Source organism: Pseudorca crassidens, chromosome 16, assembly GCF_039906515.1.
Source record: "Pseudorca crassidens isolate mPseCra1 chromosome 16, mPseCra1.hap1, whole genome shotgun sequence".
Lineage (NCBI taxonomy): Eukaryota > Metazoa > Chordata > Mammalia > Artiodactyla > Delphinidae > Pseudorca > Pseudorca crassidens.
The window spans coordinates 17,733,699-17,758,503 of NC_090311.1; the positions used below are offsets into that span (position 1 = coordinate 17,733,699).

The following is a 24,805-nucleotide window of genomic DNA, read 5'->3' on the forward strand; positions in this document are numbered from 1 at the left end:
CAAGTCAGTAAGCATTTTTCCAGTGCCAGTTATACAGTCTCCTCTCAATTCTCATGTAGCTGCTGTGTTTGGGCATTACATTATACTGTACCTACAGAGAGTCAAGACTTTTATTTTTAAGGTACTTAATTCAAAGGTTTCCTTCTATGTGGTAAGAATGGTTACATTAAAATATAAAGGTAAGAAAAAAAATCGATTGTAACAAATCTGTTTTCTTGGAATTGGCTGTTACAACTTTGCACCCAGGAATGATTTTGTTACTTTATAGAATAGCTTCCCAGTACAAAACCTATTAGCCCAAACAAAAAAATGTTTCCTCAGCTAAAACTATCACAATTAAAAATGAGCAAAAATCCCACGGAAACCACAAATCCTGATATTCTGAGGCTCTGGGACTGAAGTCAAAGGAAGTAGTCTCCAACAACAATGACAACAAAAATCAAGATGATATTGGGCAGTGGAGGAAAGCAGAAATGAAGAGTTGAGGCGAGGTGATGTATCAAGAAGTGATGAGGCCATCAGCCAATTCGCCACAAAAATCTCCAAGGCAGCAAAGCCTGGTGGTATATGCTACCTTGGTTCTCTCCCCTTGTTCCCTCACTTGGACTCGTACACCTCTTTAAGACACCATCCTCCACCTCCTCCAGAACTAACTGGGACTTCAGGAGATGAGTGGGGTGTAAATTCAGAGAACCTGGCTTGAAGCAAATGTCCCTATTAATAGAAAATAGGTGGGGGTAAGAAAAACAAAGAGGGGACTTCCCTGGTGGCGCAGTGGTTAAGAATCTGCCTGCCAATGCAGGGGACATGGGTTCGATCCCTGGTCCGGGAAGATCCCACATGCTGTGGAGCAACTAAGCCCGTGCGCCACAGCTACTGAGCCCACGTGCCACAACTACTGAAGCTCACGTGCCTAGAGCCAGTGCTCCGCAATGAGAAGCCAGCGTACCGCAATGAAGAGCAGCCCCCGCTCACCGCAACTAGAGAAAGCCCGCGTGCAGCAACGAAGACCCAACGGAGCCATAATTAACTAACTAAATAAATAAATTTATATATTAAAAAAAAGAAAAACAAAGAAAGGAAGAAAATTATTTACAAACACAAAAGTTTGGGGGGAGGTAGGGAAAGGGAAAGAGGAATGACAACTTCAGTCCAGGAGAAATTGCTGCTGGCATCAAGGATTGACTAACAAGGTGGGGCAAGGAAGTTGCCCACCAGTTCACAGATCAATGAGCACTCCTTTTCCTATACTTTACACCATAGAGCGAAGGTAGATGGTTCAATTTCACTAACAAAACTGAGCACCAAAGCCACAATCTTTTCTGCAAGTAAATACTCAAATTAAATCTGTATTGAGAGAAAAATAAATCCTAAAACAATGTCCTACAGACAAAAGTCACAAGACATCATATTTATGTATCTGTTCATTCACTTAAAACATTTTCCTGAGCCCGTTCTAAGTAAATGCCAAGGAAATCAAACACAGCTCCCACCTTCACATAACTGACAGCCCAGTATCGAAAATGAGTTGTGCTAGAACACAAAAACAAAACTCTTCTGGATGAAAATGGTGGAATTTTAAAAGTGAGAAAAATTATCCTGTACCAAGTTTTACACAACACTGGGTTATGGATCCCCAGGAAGGATGAAAAATAATAAATGGGGATGGGGGTATGAAAGATACTAATGATTACAGCAGCCAACACCAAGAAAGGGCTTTACATATGTTGTCATTTAATCTTCACAAAAACCCTATGAGAGACGCACAATTCTCTCCATTTTACCAAGAAGGAAAGTTGAAAGAGATTAAGAAACTTGCCTAAATACAACAACTTCTAAGTGGCAGAGCAGGGATTTGAATCCGGGTACTATGGCTCTTAACACTGCTTTGCTGCCTATAATAATAACATCATTACTAACAAGACAACGTTACTGTATGATGCACACTCATGATCTGGGTACGTTCACTGATTCTCTTTGGATACTCTCACATCTCTATATTTCACAAACAAAACCCAGCCAAAACTAAGACTCAGAGAAACGTTCCCAAGGTTATACGAGTCACAAGGCAGCGGAGTCCAGATTAGAGCCCAGATGGCTCAGAAGCCAAAGGCTCTTTACACTGCACCCCACAACCCAGCTTAGATTCTCCCCTTACCCTCAACCAACCTCAAGCATCCCTCTGGGAGGCCCCAACACCACCTGCCTCCAGGCTCGCTCCCCAGAGACACATTTATTCAGGTGTCGTTCCATCGCCCACTGCCCAAGCCTCCTGGCTCTCCGGGCCACCCCCGCCCAGCCTGGGCAGGGCTCTTACCAGGCGGGAGTCGGGGGACCCTCGCAATCTTATTGGTGATCTCTGCAGTGAGCACCGCGAAGTCCTGCTCGTAGCCTTCGAAGTCGGACGACATGGCGGCTCCGGAGTGGCCGGCCCGGGCCGGAGCCTAGGTCAGGGCTGGGGCTACGCGGGGCAGGAAAAGACGGTGTAGGAACGCGGGAAGCTCCCTAGAGAGCGGAGCGGAGAAGCCGGGGTAGCTCCCAGCCAGGCCGCTTCCTGGTTGTTCTTCGCGATCTTGGTCCTCCGGAAGTTGGGCTGGGTGCGCTTTTTATTTTCCGTTCGGGCTTCAAGATTAAGAAATTCGCTAAGGAAAAGCCCTTCAGTTAGTGCCCCCAAAAGCTTAAAAAATATGCGGGTTCTCGGGAATCACCGAAAGCATTTTTTGCCCCTCCACGTTTTGGAAAGCGGCTCCGGCTCCCCAAGCTACAAGTCAGAGGGGCTTGTTTCCAGGGGGGAAGTTTGATGCGGCGAACCTCCCGGAAGTGGCTGTCACGGAGTCTGCGCACTGAGCCTGAGCGGGAGCGCTGCGGCGAGGCCGATGGCGGAACAACGCGAGGGTGGAGGCTGGTGCCGAACTCCGGCCTCTAGCACACAGGATTTACTTTCTACTTGCGCTCGGCTGGGGTACCCATGACGGAGTTATCCGAGCCTGAGAAAACCTGCTCCGGGTGAGCCCGAGCCGCCCCGGAAATGCGATGGCCAAAGAGCGGGCACTGAGGACCAGACCGAGGTGGGAGTCAAAGCACGGGACGTAACCATGATTTTGGCGGTCTTCGCTCCACCCGAGTGAGGCCAGAGTCTCCAGAGTGTTGAGACCAACCACTCTTATCAAGATGTTCTTCCCCTGAGTGAGGATTTCTAATTGCTCTGCTCCATGACACGGGCGGGAAATTGAGGCACAAGGCAGCGGCATCTGTTGCATGGAAGTCTTTGTTACTCTGTTCCTCTGGTCTTCTTCCCTTGACTCACTCCAGTCCAGTCCGAAATACCCTTCTACAGATCTTCCCGGCGCTCGCCGTCCTGACTTCCCCGTCCCTCGCTCCGGGAGACACTTCTTCTTCTTCTTTTTTTTTTTTTTCCTCAAATATTCTCATCATGTTCCTTCTCATATACACCTCCGATCCTGAGTTCACACACACTTATCTCTCCCCTCCCTTGCAGTCTCTTTGCTTTCACCCTCCCGCTTCTTTACTTTGACACAAATAGACCCTTAAGTTAGTGTTTGGGGGGCAACCGCAGGCAAATGGTGTAGACCATGTCTGGATCATACTTTATGTAATTCGAGACTGGGTAAGAGGCAGTTTAGAACTCCATAGAGGGAGTTTGATGACTTGGCTTCTGTTGAGTTACCGCCGTGGTTTACTCACTCAGCCTCTCCAAGCCATTTTCTTTCCTATGAAGAAGGAAGCTGGATTAGGCCAACCCTAAGGCCCTCCTTCCCAGCTCTAAAATTCTTCGTCTCCTCAAACCGTTTACTAAACGGTTGCATAGACACAGTCCTCTGACAAGTTGGGAACAAAAGAATAAAAACAACCATTTTACAATCACGTGTCCAGTTTAGGTGCTATTCAGACATGAGGAAAGTTTGGATACGACGAAAATAGTTCTTTTTGACGTTTGATGAGGTACTCATTCCATAGTAAAGTACTTGTGAGCTGCTTTTGTTTAGGTGATTATTGGAATTAACAAATACAGTACATAGTAAAATGTCTTACCGAACTTTCTCATTTTGTTTCTTTAGATTGGATTTCAAACCAAGGTACTGGATTCTCCTAGAAAACATAAAGAGTGTGTAACAGTGAACATGGCATAATCTGCATTAACATCCCACAATGTGAAGGCATGACAATTAAGGAACACACGTGGACTTGTGGCACATGGAAATGTATGCACAGAAAAAGGAAATCTATAGTTCTTTAAAAACAGGAACGAGTTCTTCCTCACCAAAATGGGTACATTCTGCTCAGTTATCAAGTTTGAAAATCTACAAGAAGTAAAGAGACTTTGTCACTGGGGTCCCATTATAGCCCTTGGTGTTATAGCAATATGTTCTACCATGGCCATGATTGACTCTGTGTTGTGGTATTGGCCTTTACATACCACTGGAGGAAGCATGAACTTCATCATGTTGATAAATTGGACTGTCATGATTCTTTATAATTACTTCAATGCCATGTTTGTTGGTCCTGGCTTCGTCCCTCTGGGGTGGAAACCGGTAAGAAAAAGATTCCTTAAGATGGTGAACCCTCATGATAATCATATGTTTAGTTTTTGCCTTATCTGCCAACCAATAAGATCAAACACAGCCTGCTCTTTGCTTTGGTAGAGACTAAGTGTATTATTCTAATCACTGATTATTTAGAGCTCAAAGACTTTATTTTATACTGGTTTGAAAGTATGGATCTAAATTAGTATTTCCCAAAGCAATTTCATTAAATACTTCTGCTTTAAAAAAAAAAAAATGGAAGGGTGGTGATGAGTGCATAAGTTTCTAGGAAACACTGCATATCATTCACCTCATAATTCTACAGTGTGGTTTGGCTCTAGGATCTTTTTTCATGTAACATATTAACATCCCTTATAACTGAGAAAAACTCTTTAGAAACTACTGTTTTAAACCATAAAGTATTCAGAAATAACAGACAGCCTGGTAATAACAAGTCACGCCTTATGAATAAATATTATGGTTTGATTTTCTTTTATGGGAGATGGGGAAAGGATGGAATTTGAATTTTAACTTGCATTTTCAGCCATTATATTTGAGTTAAAATATTTTTAAATAGTGAATTTCTGGTAACAGCAACATCACTTTTCCAATTACCCAGAAGTTTATGTTTTGTTTCTATTTTGCTGCCAAGGAAAATTCTCAGGATAGCATGTACCTCCAATATTGTAAAGTCTGCCAAGCATACAAGGCACCACGGTCACATCATTGCAGAAAGTGTAACAGGTACTGTCTTTGCTATTCATTGGGGATTGATCAACTTGATTACTGGTCTTCTGTTACTCTTTCTACCACATCAATCCTAGTTTTATTTTCTGCAAGGTGGCTACTTGATAAATAATGTCAAAATAATTAAGTGTCATAATCTTCATTTTACTTTTAAATTGTCAATTTTGATAAGTATTACTCTTTTTTGTTATAAGTGAAAAGAGTTTTCTAGAAAAGTACAGGTTTACTTTGCTTCTTGCCTTGCCAACAGCAGGGTAAAAAGTTACACCGTTAGGTTGTTTTCATAAATCAGGATTAATTCTCGACTGTCATCTTGACTAGCCTTAGAATTGTTCTGAGTCTAAATTATAAATGAGACCTGCTTTTTCCATTATTTAGTTGACTAACATTTACACTTTATACAGATCTAATAAATGAATCCAGGTGCCTATTATCACAGGTGTTTTATATACAAAACTTAATTGGAAGAAAACAGAATCACTATGAAAAATGTGAATTAAGCTAGAACCTTTTTTAATGAACACCTATGTCCAGTGATAAATAAGAAATTTATGATGAGAATGCTGAGGTTTATGGGGACCATTGGAGGGGCAAATAAAATTTAGTTTGAGGCAAGAAAATTTTCTTCTAGCAGCCTCAAGGAAGGGAAACAGCATAAGACTTTGCTTATTAAACCACATCTTATATTCCGGAGTTAGCTTGCTTAGCTTAGAGACTCCACATCTAAAGAATACGAGCAGGAAGGAAGGAAGTTACAAGCGTCTGCTAGGTCCCATCAACCCCAGTGGAGATTTATAAGTAATTTTGTTCAGTCTCTGTTGTTTTCCACTTCAGTCACTGCATTTCAGAGCTAGAGGAAAACCAGGAAGTATGCTCATTTCTTTATAATGAACCTCTCAGCGGGCCTCCAGACTTCTTTAAACAAAGTCACTTGTAGCAGACATCTTTTCCTCAGATGCTGTTACAAAGCCTGCCCTTTCTTGTGTTGTTTAAAATTTAAAAGAAGTCACTGTTTAAAAACTCATAAAGATTTTTCTTTGTGTTCCATGAAGTATAATTTCTCTGTGACCATGCGTGGACATGCTAGATTCCGATGTGCTTGATCTTTTGAAGACCAAAGTTATTTAAAGTAGACAGGATTTTCTGCCTCACATTTTATGTAAATTTTTCTTGTTAGGTGTGTGATGAAGATGGACCATCACTGTCCTTGGATCAACAACTGCTGTGGTTATCAAAATCATGCTTCGTTCACACTGTTTCTCCTTTTAGCACCACTGGGTTGTATTCATGCTGCCTTTATTTTTGTTATGACAATGTATACACAGCTTTATAATCGGGTAAGAAAATGTTATAAAATCATGCCAGCTTAAATAGTAGTTATTAAGATTATTTAAGAAGTTCCTTTTGGAAATATGCTTTCTACAATTTAGGTGGGGAAATAGAACTTTGTAACTTTATAATCCTCAATAAGGACTCCTTTTAAAAAAGCAGTAAAACAGTTTTTAAGATGAGGAAAGATTATTTTGTTCTGGAAACTCACCTTATATGCTCTAGTTGACGTTGACAATTATTTTAGTACTATGTATAACTTACTGGACTTCAAACTTGGTAGCTGTGGTAAAGAATAGTTAGAGGAAAAGGCAGAAGAGGGAGAAAAAAGGCAATACTAGTGCTTTCTGTTTCCATTCGATCCTGTGGCCAGTTGTAGTTCTTTTGTTCATTTCTAAATCCAGTGTCCTGGAACGTGGCTCACAGAGCAGGTGCACGTTCTAAGATACGGTGCAACTGATTGAGTTGATTTATGGGCAAGTAGTCATGAGATAAAGTTCAGTCGTCACAAATTGAGGCCCCTAAAGAGGGCTGGAGGGTCAGTGAGGGAAACAGGCCTGGTGGGACGTGGTAAGCTGGAAAACACAGGTCCTTCACACAGGGAACAGCCCATGTTTGACTTCAGCCAGTTCTTGATGTTTGGAAATCCAGCCTGGTGATGTCAGATCATCCGGTTTTTCAAGAAAAATCTGAAAATCTGGACTTTTTATGTGAAATCTGATTTCTAAATCACTAAATTTCTAAATGTTGGTACCTAACTGAATATTTTAAAACATTTTGTAGGCCAGGCAGTACACATCGGCAGGCCATATTTGGCCTGCATTTTGCTAGTTTTTAAACCTCTCGTGGAACATGAGGGAAGAAACCACTGAATGCTAGGCTATGTTTGTCGCTGTGGAAATCACTGTAAATAGAGGAAAACAAGGAGAGGATGGGAGACGCAGTTACAGCTTAGATTGGTGGTGTTCATGCGTAGTAATGTTTGTGTGGTCTACCTAACACTTTCTGAGGGAACAATAACAAACAAACAAAAAACGTTTTAGAATACTGAAGAATGATATCGTGCATATCAGTATGAGTTCAAACCACAGTATTGATTAGAAACAGCTCTGTTTGCTTTGGCCACAGTGTCAAGTTGTCATTTGTTGATCTTTTTGACCAAGTTCTTTTAAATGGTAGAGTATGACTGTGTGTTGTTGTTATTGTTTATAGCTCTCCTTTGGGTGGAACACGGTAAAGATTGATATGAGTGCAGCCCGGAGAGATCCTCTTCCGATTATTCCGTTCGGATTAGCTGCATTTGCTGCCACCTTGTTTGCCTTGGGATTAGCTTTAGGAACAACTATAGCTGTTGGGATGTTGTTTTTTATCCAGGTAAGTTCCTCTATTACCTCTAGCTAAAGTTGTCAAGTTATTGGGGCCACTTGTAAAGAGAAAGAGATAAAGCTTCCATTTAAGTATGCAGTGTGAAATGGAGATTATTGTTATGTATTCCATCTAGGTGATTAATTTAATCTTCTACTAGTCAGATAATTTTGAAGTGACTTTGCCAGAATTTCTAGGTTATTGATTTAATTTTAAAAATACTAACTTAGAGTTATATAGCATTTTATACTTGAGAAAGCTCTTCTCACCGTCTCTCTTGATCTTCACATCAACCCCAAAAGAGGTCGAAGAGGAGTATTATTTTCCCTTCCTTACAGATTAGTAATTAAGTCACAGGAAGGTTAAGTGACATAGCCAAGATCATCCATTCATGTATTCAGTAAACATATATTCAATGAACATAATTGTTATTATTTTATAGTAGCATATATTAAATCAAAATCATAGTAACATAGCTAACATTTATTGAGTGCTGTTTTAGGCTTTTTACATGTGTCAGCTCATTTAATCTCCATAACAACCCTGTAATATAGGTGCTATTTAATGTCTACTCTGTGATGAATCACTTTGCTAATTACTGAGGCTACAAGAATGAAAATGAAGGGTTCCTGCCATTAGGGAACTCACAATGAGTGGTGAAGAGTTAACTAATACAGGGTCATGTGTATAGCATAGATTTATGTACAGAGTGCAGTGAGAACACAGAGAAGGAGGATGTGGCCCTGAACGGATCAAAAAATAGTTCTTATGACTCATTTCATTTGCTTAATTAGTTTATTCATTCATTGAAGGCCCATTGTGGACCAGGTATTGTGCTAGGCCCTTGGAATATGATAAGGACTCCCAGTCCAGGTTTGTTCTTACTGTGTCACACTGTCTCCATGAAGGCACATCGAGACTTCAAAGAATTGCAGGACATATAGAATTAGAAACGCTGGGCTTGCGGGCCCTGATGCATCACCCAACCCTTTTTGAACTCTTGGTTTTAAAATAACCTGGTTTTGGTTATAGTTCACATTTTCTACTAGCCTGGGATCAAATTCTTTGAAAAATTTTCCCCGATCCCTAGAATTAAGAATCATATTAGAAATAAACTAAAATCCTGTGGTGTAAAAACCTACATAAATGGAATTGCCATAGCTAGGAAGATCAAAAAATAGAATCAGGACTGAAAATATTCAGTTTTTACAGCAAGCAAAATATCTAGGTTGACTGAAATGAGTCACTGTTACTTGTAATAAATAGATTAATCATGTATTTAAGATTAAAAATAGTGGTAAAAGATTTCAATAGCATAATCTATGTAATACTGATTGAATGGATTATATCAATATTTTATTAATACTCTGAAAAACCTATTCAGAAGATAGTACATAAAACATGATTTTTTATTTAAACAGTAGATTCAGATTTGACTGTGGATCGATGTAGTCATTCATGTGAAGATGTACAGTGGTTAAGAGTCAGATGGAGCACACTCTGTTACTTAATCTCTGTTATCCTGATATCTTCATCTATGGAGTGGAACAATAAAAACTACCTCGTAGGGTTAGTGTAAAGATTATAATCTTAAATGAACCAGTCACATTATGAAATTTTACTATTTATCATTTAATTTCCAGATGAAAATAATTCTCAGAAACAAAACTTCTATTGAATCATGGATTGAAGAGAAGGTAAATTTTATAATTGTTCCTCAATATCGATAAAGTACTGATTAACTAATAGACTAGATTAACTAATAAATGCCCCAAAATGAAAACTTGGCTACCAAATGGCTTCCTTACGTCATTTGCATGCCATGTAAAAGGCGATCATGGGAACCGTTTGATTTATTCCTGGTTTAATATGACTCCCACAGAGCTCTCTCACACACTGAGTTGTTGAAGAGGCCTAAGCCACACATGAAACCATTTTGGCTCCTCTCAGACTAGAGGAGAAGGGAACCCATTGGGAAAGGAACTTCTGTCCTACCAAGGTGCCATCACATAGGCTTTAGACATCAGATGGGCTTATAACATTTAGCTTGTTACAAACCTCACAACCTCCAGTACATACTTCACGCTGTCCATTGTGATTCTGATATAAAAAGTACATCTGACTACCCCACTCCCTATTTAAAACTTCTCAGAGTCTCACTATCACTGTAGCAGGGGTTGTAAACCCAAATGCACTAGGGCCCAGGCAGATAACCTAAATGCGGGGAGCCAGTCTGTGGGCCAGAGCTGCCCGGCAGACGAAGCTGATTGGTGCCACAGGGAAATCCTGTGCCACAGGGAAATCACCCAGTATTGTGAGATCGTATATATTTTTTTTTTCCAAGAAAAGTCAGAGATCTGGATTTCTGTGTTACCTCCTTTCTATTTTTAAGAATTGGCAAGCAATTCAGATTAAAAACAAACAAAAAGCCTTTGTGGGACAAATAAAACACCTATAGGACATATTTAGCCTCCCGGCAGCCAGCTGGTGAGCTTTCATTTACAGCAGCAGTTCTCAAACTTTTTGGTCTCAGGACCTTTTACATTCTCAAAAATTGTTAAGGACACTAAAGAGCTTTTGTTAATGTGTATTATATCTATTGACATTTGCCATATTTTCTAACTGAGAAAATCTTTGAATATTTATTATTTCACTTTAAAATAACAATAAATCCATTATATGTTAATAAAAATAACATGTTTTTGGGAAAAATAATTAAATTTTCCAAAATAAAATAGGAAGTGGTATTTTTTTTGTATAAATCTCTAATATCTGACTTAACAGAAGACAGTTGGATTCTCACATCTACTTCTGCATTCAATCTGTTGAGATATGTTGCTTTGATTGAAGTATATGAAGAAAATTCAGCCTCAGATAAGTAGGTAGAAAAGGGTGGAGTATTTTAACATGTCTTTTAGATAATAGTGGATATTCCTTGATAATACATTAAAGCTTGACAAGTGCTAGTTCTTGAGAGGTTAGCTGCATGTGAGATCTGAAACTACATCAGTAAACTCTTTGTATTCTTTTGTATTTAAATCCATCAATCTATCTTGCTCTTTGAATGGACCTGGTACCCACATAGGGCATCAGGCATCGGTCATTTGGAAAATAGTAGTTTACAGCATTACACAGATTTTTTAAATGTTGACACATTTCATTATACAATATCTAAAAGCCGCATTCATTTATATCACTACCAATTTTATGGGGAAAATCTTTAAATATTGGAAAGCTGTCAAGCTCATAGTTGTGGCTGTAAATTTTCCAAATTCCAATTTTCACTTGAAAGCCTTATTTTTTCCACTGGCAACAAATACTCAGTTGTTTATATGAAGTAACAGCCTGACTTTGTTCATTTTCGAGAAGACATCCACTAAATACCAAGGTCTGAATAACCTTGGTTTTTCTGTTACATTACTCATCCTTTCATGTAAAAATAGCATTATATGAAAAAAGCTGGCTACACAGCTTTTGTTAGCTCACAACTCAAACAAGTGTTTTTCTTGAGATAAGCACTTCGGCAAGCTTTATGTGTACTTCCCATTTTGTCACACAGAATATTAAAAAGACATCTACTTTAAAAAAAAAGACATCTACTTGAGGGCTGAGATTTAATAAAAATAATTTTTATTTCTTCATCAAGAAATTTTTATGTAAAACTGGGCTTTTTGTTGGTTTGGTTTTGTTTGAATTATGAGTGTGTAGCAGTGAAGAATATAGCACCTATTAATACAGTTTGGTGCCACTGTCTTGATTCCTGCTTAAGGTGCCAGCAGTTTTACCCACCGTTGCAAATGTCAACACCATGAAGAAGGCAAATAACATCTTCGTATTATTATGAAAGTTGTCTGACTTTGTTGAACTCCAAGAAAAGGTCTTGGGGACTCAAGGAGGTATGCAGAGCATACTTTGGGAACCACTGATGTACGGGTTTAAGTCCAAGCTCCTTAGCTTAAGCGTAATATCAATAAAACCTTTTATATCTTGCTCTTACCTGCTTCTCCAGCTTCATTTCCACCCCTCCCACCCCATTCACACTCAATACCAGCTAATACCAAATAGTTTGCACATCTTATGCTTCTGTATCTTTCCACATGTTGTTCCCTCTGCCTAGAATATTCTTTCCCCCTATTTTTTGCCTAATTTCTTGTCCCTCAACACTTAATTTAGCTGTCACTTCCTCCAAGGAACCTTCCTTGACTTTCCCTAGACTAGGTTAAGTACTTCTGTACCGTTTTCCTGTAGCACTTACTGCACATCTCTGTCAACCTTTTAACACACAGTATTGCTGGAATCCCCCATCTTCACTGAGTGCTTCTCTTAAAGACCATGCCTTGGTTATTTTTGTAAGCTACTCTCATCCTTAGCACTTTTTCTTTCTTAATATTCTAGATCTCTATTCTCGGAGTCTCTTAATTCATTTTGAAGACTCTGAAGCTTTTGCTTTTAAAAAGGGAAAAGAAATTACCCTTTACTGTCTGGGTGGGGATGGACTTACATGTTGTCATGTTACAGCTTGACAATTTTAATTGAATCAACATCACTTTATAAGTAACTGCAAAAGCTTTTCCCTAAAATACTATCCCCTGATAATATTTCAAGGTATCATCTCTAGTTAGCATAATGTGTTGACATTAGATTAACAGTGTTTTTTTGCTAATGACCAAAGCTCTTTATAAAGTGCCATGCTAAATCTGGAAGTTATTTTAAAACTGGCGCTCTGTTGCTCAGTAGAAATCAAATAAATGATTGTATTGATATTAAAATGTATCAGAATTACAGATTTTATTACACTGTAAGTATCAACTGGATTTGTACACTTATTGTAGGAATAAATGGTGTATCTTTATACCACTAGGTGTCAGTGGAAATTCAGAAATTCTAAGAAATTTCTTAGAAATTTCTATCAGAAATTCTAAGCCAGTTTATCCCTTTAAGTAAAAGCTAACAATTTAAATGCCTAGAATATAATTTATGAAACCTGAATATTTATATATATATGCATAAGATGTACATATAAATGCCTCCATAAATAAGTATATAGACATATGTAATGGTATATAAAACTGAAAGATCTCTTACACATACTTGCTAGCTTTAAAAAATAATAATTTTCATAGAATGATGACTCCCCCGTCACACCTTTCCTGGCCACTCACACAGGTGTTGCTGCCACCCAGGATGCAGCCATTGCATTCTAGTGCACCCCACCTAACGGTTCCTTCCATCTTGAATAAACCCTTGTTTTCTCTTAAACCTCCTTATCAGTATGTCTTCTTTACACCTGGATTCCTTTGTTCTGCTGAACAAGCAAGAACATTGAGGACTTTTTCTACATGGAATAAAGTTACTGACTCCTTTAATAAATGTTTTTGAATGCTTAAATTTGGTCTTATTTAGGCGTATTCCTGAGTAACTCCTGTCAGACATTTTCTGGATGGTCTCATACAAGGTTGGTATTGTGTGTCAAGTTCTTCCTATATTGTGATAAGTGTGTTTATTTCTCCTGTGTACTCTAACGTTACAACAAGGAGGAAGCATTTTTAGGTATGATACAAATTTGAGGAATAAATGTTCTCGATAGTATATTACTAAAAGCCACTTAAGACAGATGTATCTGCCATCTTACATCTTTGTTACCCACAGGCTAAAGATCGAATTCAATATTATCAACTAGATGAAGTCTTTGTTTTTCCTTATGATTTGGGAAGTAGATGGAAGAACTTTAAACAGGTTTTTACGTGGTCAGGGGTCCCCAAAGGAGATGGACTGGATTGGCCAATAAGAGAAGGCTGTCACCCGTACAGCTTAACAGTGAGTATTTTTGTTCAGATAGTCTTGCCTTTTTGCCTCACCTTCTTCCCCTTAACTTCTCCTTAACTCCAATGGCATTTTATAGTAAAATAAGTAATAAGAATTTTTTCAGTATGTCAAATGAATCTAAATTAATTCTAAAGCGCTCCTTGTATCATGTCCCTCCTTCTATTTAAATCATTCCTTATCTCTCCATACCTGTGAGATTCCTTAACTTAGTTTTATAAAATCTGGCCAAAAGCTACCTTTCACCTACATCCTAGCAGGAATCATCCTTTCCAATCAGCCTAGTCTACTCAGCGAATTCCTGGTACATTCCTGACACCTAACTCCTCCCCAACACTGTTTTTTCTATGTCATATGAGCTCCTGTTTATCGGAAATTATTCAGACCAGTTCCAGTGCCCTCTCTTCCATAAAGACTTACCTCCCCACTCTAGACTCAGCTGGATTTGGCACTTAATCGTATACTAATGCATATTAGCACATGAGGTCTCATCTTTATTTAATTCTTGTATCTTATGTCTTTAACTTAACTTGGCAAGATTCTAGGCAGAGGTTATTTCCCCTGCTATATCTAGTGTAGTAACATTTAATAAACTTGCTGAATAAGTGGAGAAAAGGAGTTGAAATGGTGAATTTTAATCAAGACTCATTGTTGGTGAATTTTGTAGTCTGTTTGCCCTCTCTCTAAAGAATCAGTGAGTCTCTGTATCCTCTTCACCTCAGGGATGAGCCCGGAAGCCCCCTGAGGGCAGAGAGCACATCTCCCTGATTCCTGGGCCACAGGGAGTGCTCTGTGAATAAAGACATTGGAGAGGGAACACTGAGGAGGCCCCACTTCAGTACCAGTTTTTAGTCACAGGGCCTTCTTTCCATGCTAAAAAAAAAAAAAAAAAAGGCGGCCTTTAAATTGTCAGCAATTTGAAATGTTGGAAAATTGGGAGTTTGTCCTGTCACTGTGCTATAGTAAATGAGGAAAGCCTGTTTTTAAACATTGAGATAAGAGACTTCATTGTTTTTTTTTTATATCTTCCAAACAGATAGAACAGTTGAAACAAAAAGCAGATAAAAGAGTCAGAAGTGTAAGTAATTCTTTTGCAATGATACTAATTTCTTTTTCTTTTGTCAGGCTCTGTACTTCTGTGTAGTTTTAAAATTGCCTTTGAGTAAAAACCAACTGTTAGCTTTTATTAACTAATATTTCTTAATACATTTGTTGAAATTTAATGCATATTAGTTTTGTTTTCATTTAAATAGTTTGTGCTGGAGGTTTGGAGGGAATGTAGTCAATTTATGTTGTCAGAAGATAATTATCCTCAATATAGTTCCCTAGTATGAAACTCGTCCTTACAGTGATGCTGAATAATTCAACGGCCACTAGCTACATGTGGCTATTTAAATTTAAATTAATTTAAATAAAATTAAAATTTAAGTCCCTTGGTTGCACCAGCCACATTAAAAGTGTTCAGTAGCTACATGTGTCTAGCGGCTATCACACTGGATACCACAAGTATAAAACATTTCTATCACTGCAGAAAGTTCTACTGGACAGCACTGCTTCTAAAATTTCATTCTTAGCCATGTGCTTGAAATGAAGGGTAAGGAAAAGCCTGAGAATTAGAAGCATCAATTAATTACCTTCTATAAAGGGTAGGTAGGGAACCAGGAGGGAAAGACTTGCCTCATATTTTGGATCTACCTTTAACAGTTTACATTCAAACTTCAAAAACCTCAGGTATGAGTTAATATTAAATTGTTCTTCTGCTCACTGATGACAGGTTCAGTATAAAGTAATAGAAGATTATAGTGGTACCTGCTGTCCTTTGAATAGAGGAATCAAAACCTTCTTCACGAGCCCCTGCACTGAAGAGCCTCGGATAAGGCTACAGAAAGGGGAGTTCATTTTAGCCACAAGAGGCTTACGGTAAGTGACAGAAAGTAGTGAATTTCCTCTTGAATGACGAAATTGGCATCTAGCCAAAAAAACAATTAATTTTAATCTTTTAAATATTTCAGATACTGGTTGTATGGAGATAAAATTCTTGATGATTCCATTAAAGAAGGTATGAAAGTGGAAGGGGGTGTTTAAAGAACAAGACTGCCAGCAATAGCTGCAAATTTTACAAGAATAACTTTTATAAACAGTCACGTCACGTGCATTAGGGGAACTAAATAGGAAGGCACATCATTAAACAACAAAAAGAAGCTCTTTGTATTATTTCTCCATACACTTGTATTTATCGGGTCTTTGCAATGATTAGCAAACATCACACCCCATACTTAACTATGCAATAGGCACTTGTGGAAATGCTTCACTTGTGGTATTCAGGTCCCCAACAGCCCTCCGAGGTATTGGTGAGGGAACTGAAACGTGGAGAGGCTAAGCAACGTGCCCAAGGCCACGCTAAATGCAGATGGAGCCAAGACTCCAGCCCACGCAGTCTGGCTCCAGAGCCTATGACTAAGCTGCCATGCTATACGCGCCCCCATTGAATGACTCGTCCTATTAAGTTATTATAAAAACTAATGAACTGAAACTGTGTCCTTGATTTTTTATTTACTTTTAAGAATTGTTCCTTTTTAAAGTAAAGATTAACCCAGGATGCTCTCTTTTGAAAACACTGGGTTAATCATAAATTAACCCATGTGACAGCTTAGGCAAGCTTGATATAGAAGTGCACAAGTTAGAGAAAGTCTAAAAGGAAAATTCACAAAGGCTACAGGGAGATAGTCCCCCGGAACAGATGAAGTATGACAGAGCCATCCTCCTTCATGGTCACACACATGTACGTGAACACCAAGTTGCCCCCACTCCACTGGGGCTCTCCTGAGCCGCATCAGCTCCTTCCCAGATGATGCAATTTGGGAAATATCTGTTTCCTAGCTTGTTAGGAACATTTTTTTTTAAATTTTATTTATTTATTTAACTTTAACCACATATTGTGCTTATAAAAGATGGTGGGGGGTGGTAAAGTCTAACTAAAAGCTTATTAATTGGAAGTAATAGAACTAATGGGTCTCACAAATGTCATTGCGGTATATCTGACTTTTTCATATCAGTTTCATTTTCTCCCTCAGATGTTTCAAGAATAAGAGGATGGTTCCCTAGAAACTGTGTAGAAAAGTGTCCCTGCGATGCTGAAACAGATCAAGCCCCAGAGGGCGAGAAGAAAAATAGATAGCCACTTTTGAAGTAAAATTACTCTAAGTCTGCTCCATTACTTGAAAATTGTACATATTACTAAAGAATTATGCAATGAGCCTACTCTGGTTAAGGTGTTCTTTTCCTCAAAGGTGCCCTAATGCCATGATCTAAATATTTTTATTATCATTTTGAAATGGAGAAGCCATTCTGCACATACCTTTGAATTCCTGCACCTCGATGCCACCGCTCCCTCTCCCCAAAAGGAAAAACACTTCACCCAAGTAAGTCGATTGCATTTTCTCTAGGATTTTTTTATGCACTGCACACGATGGACCTCACCTGCAGATATAGTTCCCCCTTTGCCAGGAGCATCTGCATGTGATGCTTTTATCCTCTCTCCCCCTCTGCTGAAATTTCTTACGTAATATTCTAGATACTATAGAACTTAATTTGCAGATTCAATGTAAGCTCAGATTTTATTACCCGTCTTTTAATAATGAAGATTTTGTCAAATCAAATAAAGATCAATGGATGTTCTGTATAAATCATAGTTTTTACTCAAAGTATCTTTTTGCTGACGAAAAAGGATTGTCTTAGTTCCTTATGGAAAAACTGCTTTACTGCCTTGTGAAAAATCGACATCTTTAATCATGAGTCTTTAGACATACATATTTGCCTCAAATTACCCAATTAATGGCATATTGAGATCACAGGATTCTAGGAGACGTTTTTTTTTTTTTTGTTTTGTTTTTTTGCGGTACGCGGGCCTCTCACTATTGTGGCCTCTCCCATTGCGGAGCACAGGCTCCGGACGCGCAGGCCCAGCGGTCATGGCTCACAGGCCTAGCCGCTCCACGGCATGTGGGATCTTCCCGGACTGGGGCACGAACCTGCGTACCCTGCATCGGCAGGCGGACTCTCAACCACTGCGCCACCAGGGGAGCCCTAGGAGATGTTTTTTAAATTGAAGTATAATTGGTTGACAGTGTTACAGGTGTACAGCAGTGATTCAGTTATATCTATATATCTATATATATGTGTGTGTATAGATATTCAGTTATATAATATATGTATATATATACACATATATTCTTTTTAGATTCTTTTCCATTATAGGTTATTACAACATATTGAATATAGTTCCCTGTGGTATACAGTAGGTTCTTGTTTATCTATTTTATATATAGTAGTGTGTATCTATTAATCCCAGATTCCTAATTTATCCTTCCTTGTTTCTTTCCCCTTTGGTAACCATGTTTGTTTTCTATGTCTGTGAGTCTATTTCTGTTTTTTAAATAAGTTCATTTGTATCATTTTTTTAGATTCCACATATTAGTGATATCATATGATACTTATCTTTCTCTGTCTGACTTCACTTAATATGATAATCTCTAGGTCCATCCATGTTGCTGCAAATGGCATTATTTCATTCTTTTTTATGGCTGGGTGATATTCCACGGCATTTATACACCACATCTTTATCCATTCATCTGTCCATGGACACTTAGGTTGCTGCCATGTCTTGGCTATTGTAAATAGTGGTTCCATGAACATTGGGGTGCATGTATCTTTCTGAATTAGTTTTTTCAGCTTTTCTGGATATATACCCAGGAGTGGGATTGCTGGATCATATGGTAACTTAGTTTTAGTTTTTGAAGGAACTTCCATACTGTTCTCCATAGTGGCTGCACCAATTCCCACCAACAGTGCAGGAGGGTTCTCTTTTCTTCACACCCTCTCCTGCATTTATTTGTAGACTTTTTGATGATGGCCATTCTGACCTGTGTGAGGAAATCTCATTGTAGTTTTGATTTTCATTTCTCGAATAATTAGCAATGTTGAGCATCTGTTCATGTGCCTATTGGCCATCTGTATGGAGAAATGTCTGTTTACGTCTTCTGCCCCTTTTTTGATTGGGTTGTTTATTTTTTTGATATTGAGCTGTATAAGCTGTTTCTGTATTTTGGAAATGAATCCCTTGTAGGTTGTATCCTTTGCAAATATTTTCTCCTATTTTGTAGGTTGCCTTTTTGTTTATGGTTTCCTTTGCTATGCAAAAGCTTCTAAGTGTAATTACATCCCACTTGTTTATTTTTGCTTTTCTTTCCATTACTCTAGGAGATGGATCCAAAAAGATATTGCTGTGATTTATGTCAGAGTGTTCTGCCTATGTTTTCCTCCAGGAGTTTTATAGTATCCAGTCCCACATTTAGGTCTTTAATCATTTTGAGTTTAATTTTGTATATGGTGTTTGAGAATGTTCTAATTTCATTCTTTTACATGTAGCTGTTCAGTTTTCCCAGCTCCAGTTATTGAAGAGACTGTCTTTTCTCCATTGTATATTCTTTCCTCCTTTGTCATAGATTAATTGACCATAAGCACCTGAGTTTATTTCCGGGCTTTCTATCCTGTTCCATTGATCTATGTGTCTGTTTTTGTGGCAGTACCATGCTGTTTTGATTACTGTAGCTTTGTAGTATACAAAGCTATTTTTTGGGCTCTTCTAAACACATGAGTAGAATTATAGTAGTCACCTATTCCAGCAGTAATTCTTTCCAAGGCAGGGAACTTGAGCTTTGGGGGTCTGGCTTATAACAGTTAACAATAAGGGAAGGGCACTTGGGGATTCATCAATGAATGAAGCACAACTCTGCCTCATTCCAGTGAGGGGTAGGGAGGTGGACAGACAGTAAAATATATGTCAGATGGAGTCATATATTATGAAGAAAGCAGGTGGGACAGTCTGATGGAGGTGACATTTAAAGTGGATGAGAGGACAGATCACATGTCTCTGGGAGTATCTGCATTTTAGGCAGAACAACAGGCTGGAATGTGGCTGGCATGTTTGAGGACAGGAAGGCAGCCAGTGTGGTGCAGTTGGAATGAGTGAAGGGGGCGTGTGAGAGGAGGTCAGGGAGACAGTGGGAGTTAGATAGACATGGAGGGAAGTTAATTCCTGCCTGCCCTTCTGTTTCAAATATCCAAGAATAGATGTTTCCTCAGCTCTTCTGGGCTCAGGGTCTAGAAAGACCATCCAGGAACATTCTCCTTAATTCCGGTGAGAGACCAGAAAGGAACACTGTTCAAGACTACTTGGATGATAAAGGAGAAAGAACATGAATTGTGCTCAGTTGGAGTTAGGGTTCGACTGGTATTTATTTTATTGTTCACAGCTGTGGGATAAGAAGACCTGGTCTTCAACGTAGCTATCAAACCTGGTGGCATTCTAGAATCACCTGGGGACCTTTTAAAAATCCTGATGCCCAGGCTGTACCCCTGCCCATGTTAATCAGAATCCCTTAAGTGTCACGCAGGCCTCAATATCTTTTTAAACTCCCAGGTAATTCTAGTGTGTAGCCAAGTGTGAGAGCCACTAGCTTACATGATTGTTAAGGGGTCCTGTCTGAGGCTGGTTCTCGTCACAGTCTGTGGGGAAACACACACCACAGCTTAAGCTATCTGCAGTGGTTTATTCTGAATGCTGAACATTTCCAAATGGAAGCAGCACGTGTTGAAGGGGTGTAAGGTACAGCAGGAACTGAGTCAGGGGAGGAAAGATCAGTCACTTCCTTCCCAGAAGGTAAGCCTGCTGTGCAGGCTTCATGCTTGCCCATAGGTCTTCATTCCCAGTTCAGGAGGTTGTTACTCAGTGCTTGCTTCATTTACTGGAAAAATGCACTTGACGTGAGTTTCAGCTCCTTCCCCCACAGCTTCCAGCTCAGCAGCAAACTGTCGGGAAGAGGTTCAGTTACCAGGTATACTGCAGAAAACACTTTCAGAACATACTTTTTGGACAAAATGTCATAGGCCCAGTTTTAAATTCTCCCAAGTCAGAGAAACTACAGGGTTTAGGAAATGCTGAGTGATCAAACTTTTCCCTTCTGGACACAAACTTCAGTGGACACAGAAGTACAAAGAAGAAATTTGTCTCACAGATATGATTAATTAATATTGTGATAGCTTAAAACTCAATTTTAGTGGTTTTGTGGAATGGTTAGAAAACATGAATTATAAACAGCTTTTCAGAACTTAAAGTTCTCTTAATTTGAACACTGGAAGGCCTAAATGTTGAGACTGCCAACAATTTAGGTTTACTAGAAAACATGGAAGAATTCCCAAAGGGTCACTTTGGCCCTTGAACTAGTTACACTTATAAAGGTTGGAGATCACAAGGAAGGAACAAAGATACAAATGGACCTTGAAGAAAGGTATCTTGATAGAAGTAGCCCTAAATGTCAGCAACATTTAAGTTGGGAAGGACAAGAGTTATTTAGTTCAAGACTAAGCTTCCACATGGTAAGTTCTCTCACTTAATATTTTTAAAAAGCCCTGAAACTATGGTTTTATAATTTAGTAAGTAGCTACAACAGCAGACAGGAGGAAAGACAAAAAAATGAACATAAGATTAGTTTTTAATCCATATTCCCACAAGGCAGGCTACCTCTGAGCCCCTCGCAGCCATAAGTACCTTAACCTACTCCTGGGTTTTCTCGTACAGACTGTTGATTTGAGTCCGAAAGTATTTGGCAAGCTCTCCCCTCTTTGCTTTCAAGGTTGGTGTCAAGAGCCCGTTTTCAATGGAAAATGGCTCTGGATGAAGATAGATGTGTTTGACCTGGGAGGGAAGATGCACGCATACGTGTTTAATAGTGATGTGGACGGTTCCGCAGAGCCCTGTAAATGCTATGGGAAGAACCTTAAAGAATATTTCCCCTCATAAAAGTGGCGCTGATGAAGTGGGAGGGTAACGAGAAAGGTAACACATGCCCATTCTCACACACTAATAACTTGGGAAAGACATGAGTGGAGAAGGAGGAGGAATAATGAACAGCATGAAGGGGCTGGACAGGTAAATGCAAAGGTTACTGTCATTAATGGACTAATAGTACCCCTAAAATCAGTTCCTTGGAAACTACTTTAAAATTTTAAACCCCATTATAAATGCGAACTTTAAAACTTTATGACATGAGAGACCAGGTATAACATGAGTAGTACATACCTGTTCAAAGGATTTAAGGCCACCTTCTGTCCCAGTTTTCTGCAAGTCTTGTAAAATGCTTTCCTTTATAACCTAGGAATATAAAACAGCTCAGAGCATGGCTGTTGAAAAAGAGCCTAAAGGAAAGGCTGAGCATGAACCAATTCAAAATGCCTGCTAAGCTCATCAGGATAAAAGCAGGATATGGGGGTATGTGCCAGCACATGTGATACCTAAATGTTGCTCAAAGAAAAAAAGTCATGGGAAGAAAAAACAAATCTAACTGGTAGCAGGGGTTTTCTCTGGATGGCATTATTTAATTCCTCATTTTCCAGTTATTTTTTCCACAATGCACATGCTACTATAAAAAGAATAGGGATTTTGGTTGTTTTTAAACTCCCCATCCTCTCTTCCAGTCTAGTAAAAGCAGTCAGTCCACGCCCAGCAAGGGGCTGTTCTTCCAGAGAGGAGGCTCTAGGCAGCTGTGGGTGCCCAAGCTGGGGAGGCCTCCCCTTCCCACGACGGGCCGATGGGTGGGCATAGGCTTTTCTGAGTGAGACTTACTTGGTTTCGGCACAGTTCTGCAAACGAGCCCTTCACCCCAAGTTTGGCTGCAAATGAGGGAAGCACATCTGGGTCAGGAACCACCACTCCCACCAGGAATGACTGGAAAGGAAACAGGCATGTGAACTAGCGCAGCACTGCTCCCCAGTGGGGAAAGAAAGCGTTACCTCAGAATGCATGATCGTACCCAAGCCCTGAAATTCAGTGCTGGCGTCCTACAGTTTTCTCACCATATATTTCAAACCCTCATGGAACTCTGATCCCATTTTCCCACACAACATTTCTACAAAAATGTTCTATTCAAACATGAATAGAAGTGGAGCTCAACATTAAGCTTAAAGCATCTCTGGCCTGTCCATGTCAGTCCTCCCCCACTCCCAAGAAGCTAAGTTTAAGTGCAGTATATATAAGACAGTTTGTGCCAGAAGAACTCCTATTGTAGTGGAAACGAAGTGCACCATGGGGCTCTTCTAATGAATGGCTACCCTTTAGTATAACTGTTTTAACAGTTCTACTGACTTGTTTACAGAGTCTATCATAGTTTCAAAGAATTTGTTTTTTCATTTATAGTGCCTTATTTGAGGTTTGGAGTGTGGCTTCATTTCTTTAGTTTTATAAGCTCAGATCTTCTCATCCTAAATCTACCTATACAGATTTCCTTTAGCTATGGAAGTTGGCATGGTCTGTGCCTGAAACTGGCTGTTGTTAAGACAATATATATTACCCATAAGCTTTCCCCATGTACAAAAATTTGCAACACCAGTCTACTCCTGATGTAGATATCTTCTATCTTCTCTGGAGCAATGTATTCTCCTTGGGCCAGCTTGAAAATGTTCTTTTTTCGGTCGATGACCTTCAGAGTTCCGTTCTACAGGAGACAGAGATAACACACACCATCAGTGTTTCTGAGCCCTACTGAGTGATGTCAGTGAAGAGAGAGGTGAAGTCAGAGGTAATCTGCCTTCTTTAAACTTGACCTCTCCATTGACCTTTGGGCAATCTTTCCTTTCTCTTTCTTGGCTTTGGGGAAAGGGGAGGAAGGCAGCTTTCTTCAAAACCTGTCTATACTGCGTGTGTCTTTGAAGAGTCAGTGGGCAGTCTTGGAAAAAGTCCCTTGGACCCACTGGCATTGTGTAAATGGTTGCCTCATCCAATGAAGAAATTTTGCAGCTCTGAATTTCCAACAACTTAATTTCCAATTACTCCTTTTCCAGAACTCTCAGGAATAGGGAAGGTGTTATCTTTTATTAAGACTTTTGAATTAGTTCTCCCCCTCCTTGACTCCCTTTTCTGTATCCCTCCTGTTAGATCCGGGAGCAGGCTATACAGCTCTACTGTGCCACCGCTAATCAAGCAAGTCAGTAATTGCGCTTGTTAGGACAGAAGCAGGGCTGGGGAGGGCTCTCTGACCAGCCGCCAGAGGTCATTTGCAGCTTCATTTCTCTGGGCTAATTGGTCTGAGGTGCTTAGGTTTTTAGGGATTTGAATTATAGAATTGGGACAAGTGGCAAATACAGTCCACGTGATCACACCCTGAACAGCGCAGCAGACTGAACCAACCTTGGAACCATTAACAAGGCCGACTCAAGAAATTAGCCATCAATTCAGCCTAACAGACATTATCTGAAAGTGATTAATAAGGCTCAGCCCTTTACAACTCCAGTGGGAGGACACATCTGTTGCCTACATTGTAGGCTTATTAGAACTGAGAACTCTTCGTTATGCAGAAACAGATCTGTTAGCAAAATACCACTAGACCCAAATCTATGAAATACATCATTAGGACCAGTGTTCTTAGAGATCTGTTGTCAAATATTCCTTGAATATCACTTAAATCTTGAGAATATTGAGCAAGAAGGGAGTTTTAAATCTGGTTACATTCCTGCTCCCCCAGCACATAGTAGACAAAAACCTTCCAGAGAGGAAAGCTCTTGGAATATCCTCCACAGGGGTTTAAGGCTCCATGATTACCGTGCCTTAATTTCCTCTCTTAGGAAAACAGGGGGTTGACAGAGACTACTTACTGCTGATTGTTAGCAAGCTATGCTTTTAAAAAGTCTCAGTGTCTTCCACCAAGAGAGGCTGTGAAGGTCACCGAGGGGCAAAAACTAGCCTCTGCATACACCTTGTTTAGAAATCCTGCGTCCTTGTTTTGATATGTCTCCATATATAAGTGGAAAGAAGCTTATCCCTTTGAAACTCATAAAAGGCAAACACTATAGGCCCATGGAGTTACCACAGTTTCTTCCTCAATAAAAGTAAAAATCACAACAACAACAACAAAATAGACTACTACACTTCTTCTTTGGAAAAG

The 24,805-nt window shown here is 39.5% G+C and overlaps 3 protein-coding genes across 18 annotated transcripts in view; 1 reads left to right on the forward strand and 2 right to left on the reverse strand.

Moving 5' to 3' along the window:
• The window catches only part of VTI1A (vesicle transport through interaction with t-SNAREs 1A), a 365,411-nt gene extending 362,632 nt beyond the window's left edge, over nt 1-2,779 (reverse strand). For 3 of the 11 annotated variants that reach the window (XM_067709403.1, XM_067709404.1, XM_067709407.1), the window contains exon 1: nt 2,318-2,779. In XM_067709403.1, the coding sequence (XP_067565504.1) occupies nt 2,318-2,411 (94 nt within the window). In that variant the 5' untranslated portion in view covers nt 2,412-2,779. The remainder of the gene's footprint in view (nt 1-2,317) is intronic. The other 8 variants (XM_067709410.1, XM_067709412.1, XM_067709406.1 and 5 more) reach the window with 6 other exon arrangements.
• A 52-nt stretch (nt 2,780-2,831) lies between these two features.
• Nucleotides 2,832-17,494, forward strand: ZDHHC6 (zinc finger DHHC-type palmitoyltransferase 6). 2 transcript variants are annotated; one of them, XM_067709401.1, is made up of 11 exons: nt 2,832-3,068; nt 4,080-4,553; nt 5,197-5,288; nt 6,469-6,628; nt 7,833-7,994; nt 9,629-9,682; nt 13,635-13,802; nt 14,845-14,886; nt 15,583-15,728; nt 15,821-15,867; nt 16,883-17,494. In XM_067709401.1, exons 2-11 carry the CDS (start codon nt 4,287-4,289, stop codon nt 16,984-16,986), a joined length of 1,242 nt encoding a protein of 413 aa, XP_067565502.1. In that variant the 5' UTR covers nt 2,832-3,068; nt 4,080-4,286; the 3' UTR covers nt 16,987-17,494. The 2 variants fall into 2 exon arrangements, with proteins under 2 accessions (XP_067565502.1, XP_067565503.1); XM_067709402.1 differs by lacking the exon at nt 2,832-3,068 and having other exon boundaries at nt 4,365-4,553; nt 6,561-6,628.
• A 2,905-nt stretch (nt 17,495-20,399) lies between these two features.
• ACSL5 (acyl-CoA synthetase long chain family member 5) overlaps nt 20,400-24,805 on the reverse strand; it is a 44,968-nt gene continuing 40,562 nt past the window's right edge. For all 5 annotated transcript variants that reach the window (XM_067709398.1, XM_067709399.1, XM_067709396.1 and 2 more), the window contains 5 exons: nt 23,216-23,359; nt 22,492-22,593; nt 21,949-22,020; nt 21,418-21,564; nt 20,400-20,678 (listed from right to left, as the gene is read on the reverse strand). In XM_067709398.1, the coding sequence (XP_067565499.1) occupies nt 21,424-21,564; nt 21,949-22,020; nt 22,492-22,593; nt 23,216-23,359 (459 nt within the window). In that variant the 3' untranslated portion in view covers nt 20,400-20,678; nt 21,418-21,423. The remainder of the gene's footprint in view (nt 20,679-21,417; nt 21,565-21,948; nt 22,021-22,491; nt 22,594-23,215; nt 23,360-24,805) is intronic.

What these genes read in the sequence shown, in the direction of transcription:
- ZDHHC6 (XM_067709401.1), top strand. Translation starts at nt 4,287, where the DNA reads ATGGGTACATTCTGCTCAGTTATCAAGTTTGAAAATCTACAAGAAGTA. An exon ending in TCCCTCTGGGGTGGAAACCG is followed by an intron (nt 4,554 to 5,196) that starts GTAAGAAAAAGA and finishes TTTGCTGCCAAG; the next exon opens with GAAAATTCTCAGGATAGCAT. An exon ending in TGATGATTCCATTAAAGAAG is followed by an intron (nt 15,868 to 16,882) that starts GTATGAAAGTGG and finishes TTTCTCCCTCAG; the next exon opens with ATGTTTCAAGAATAAGAGGA.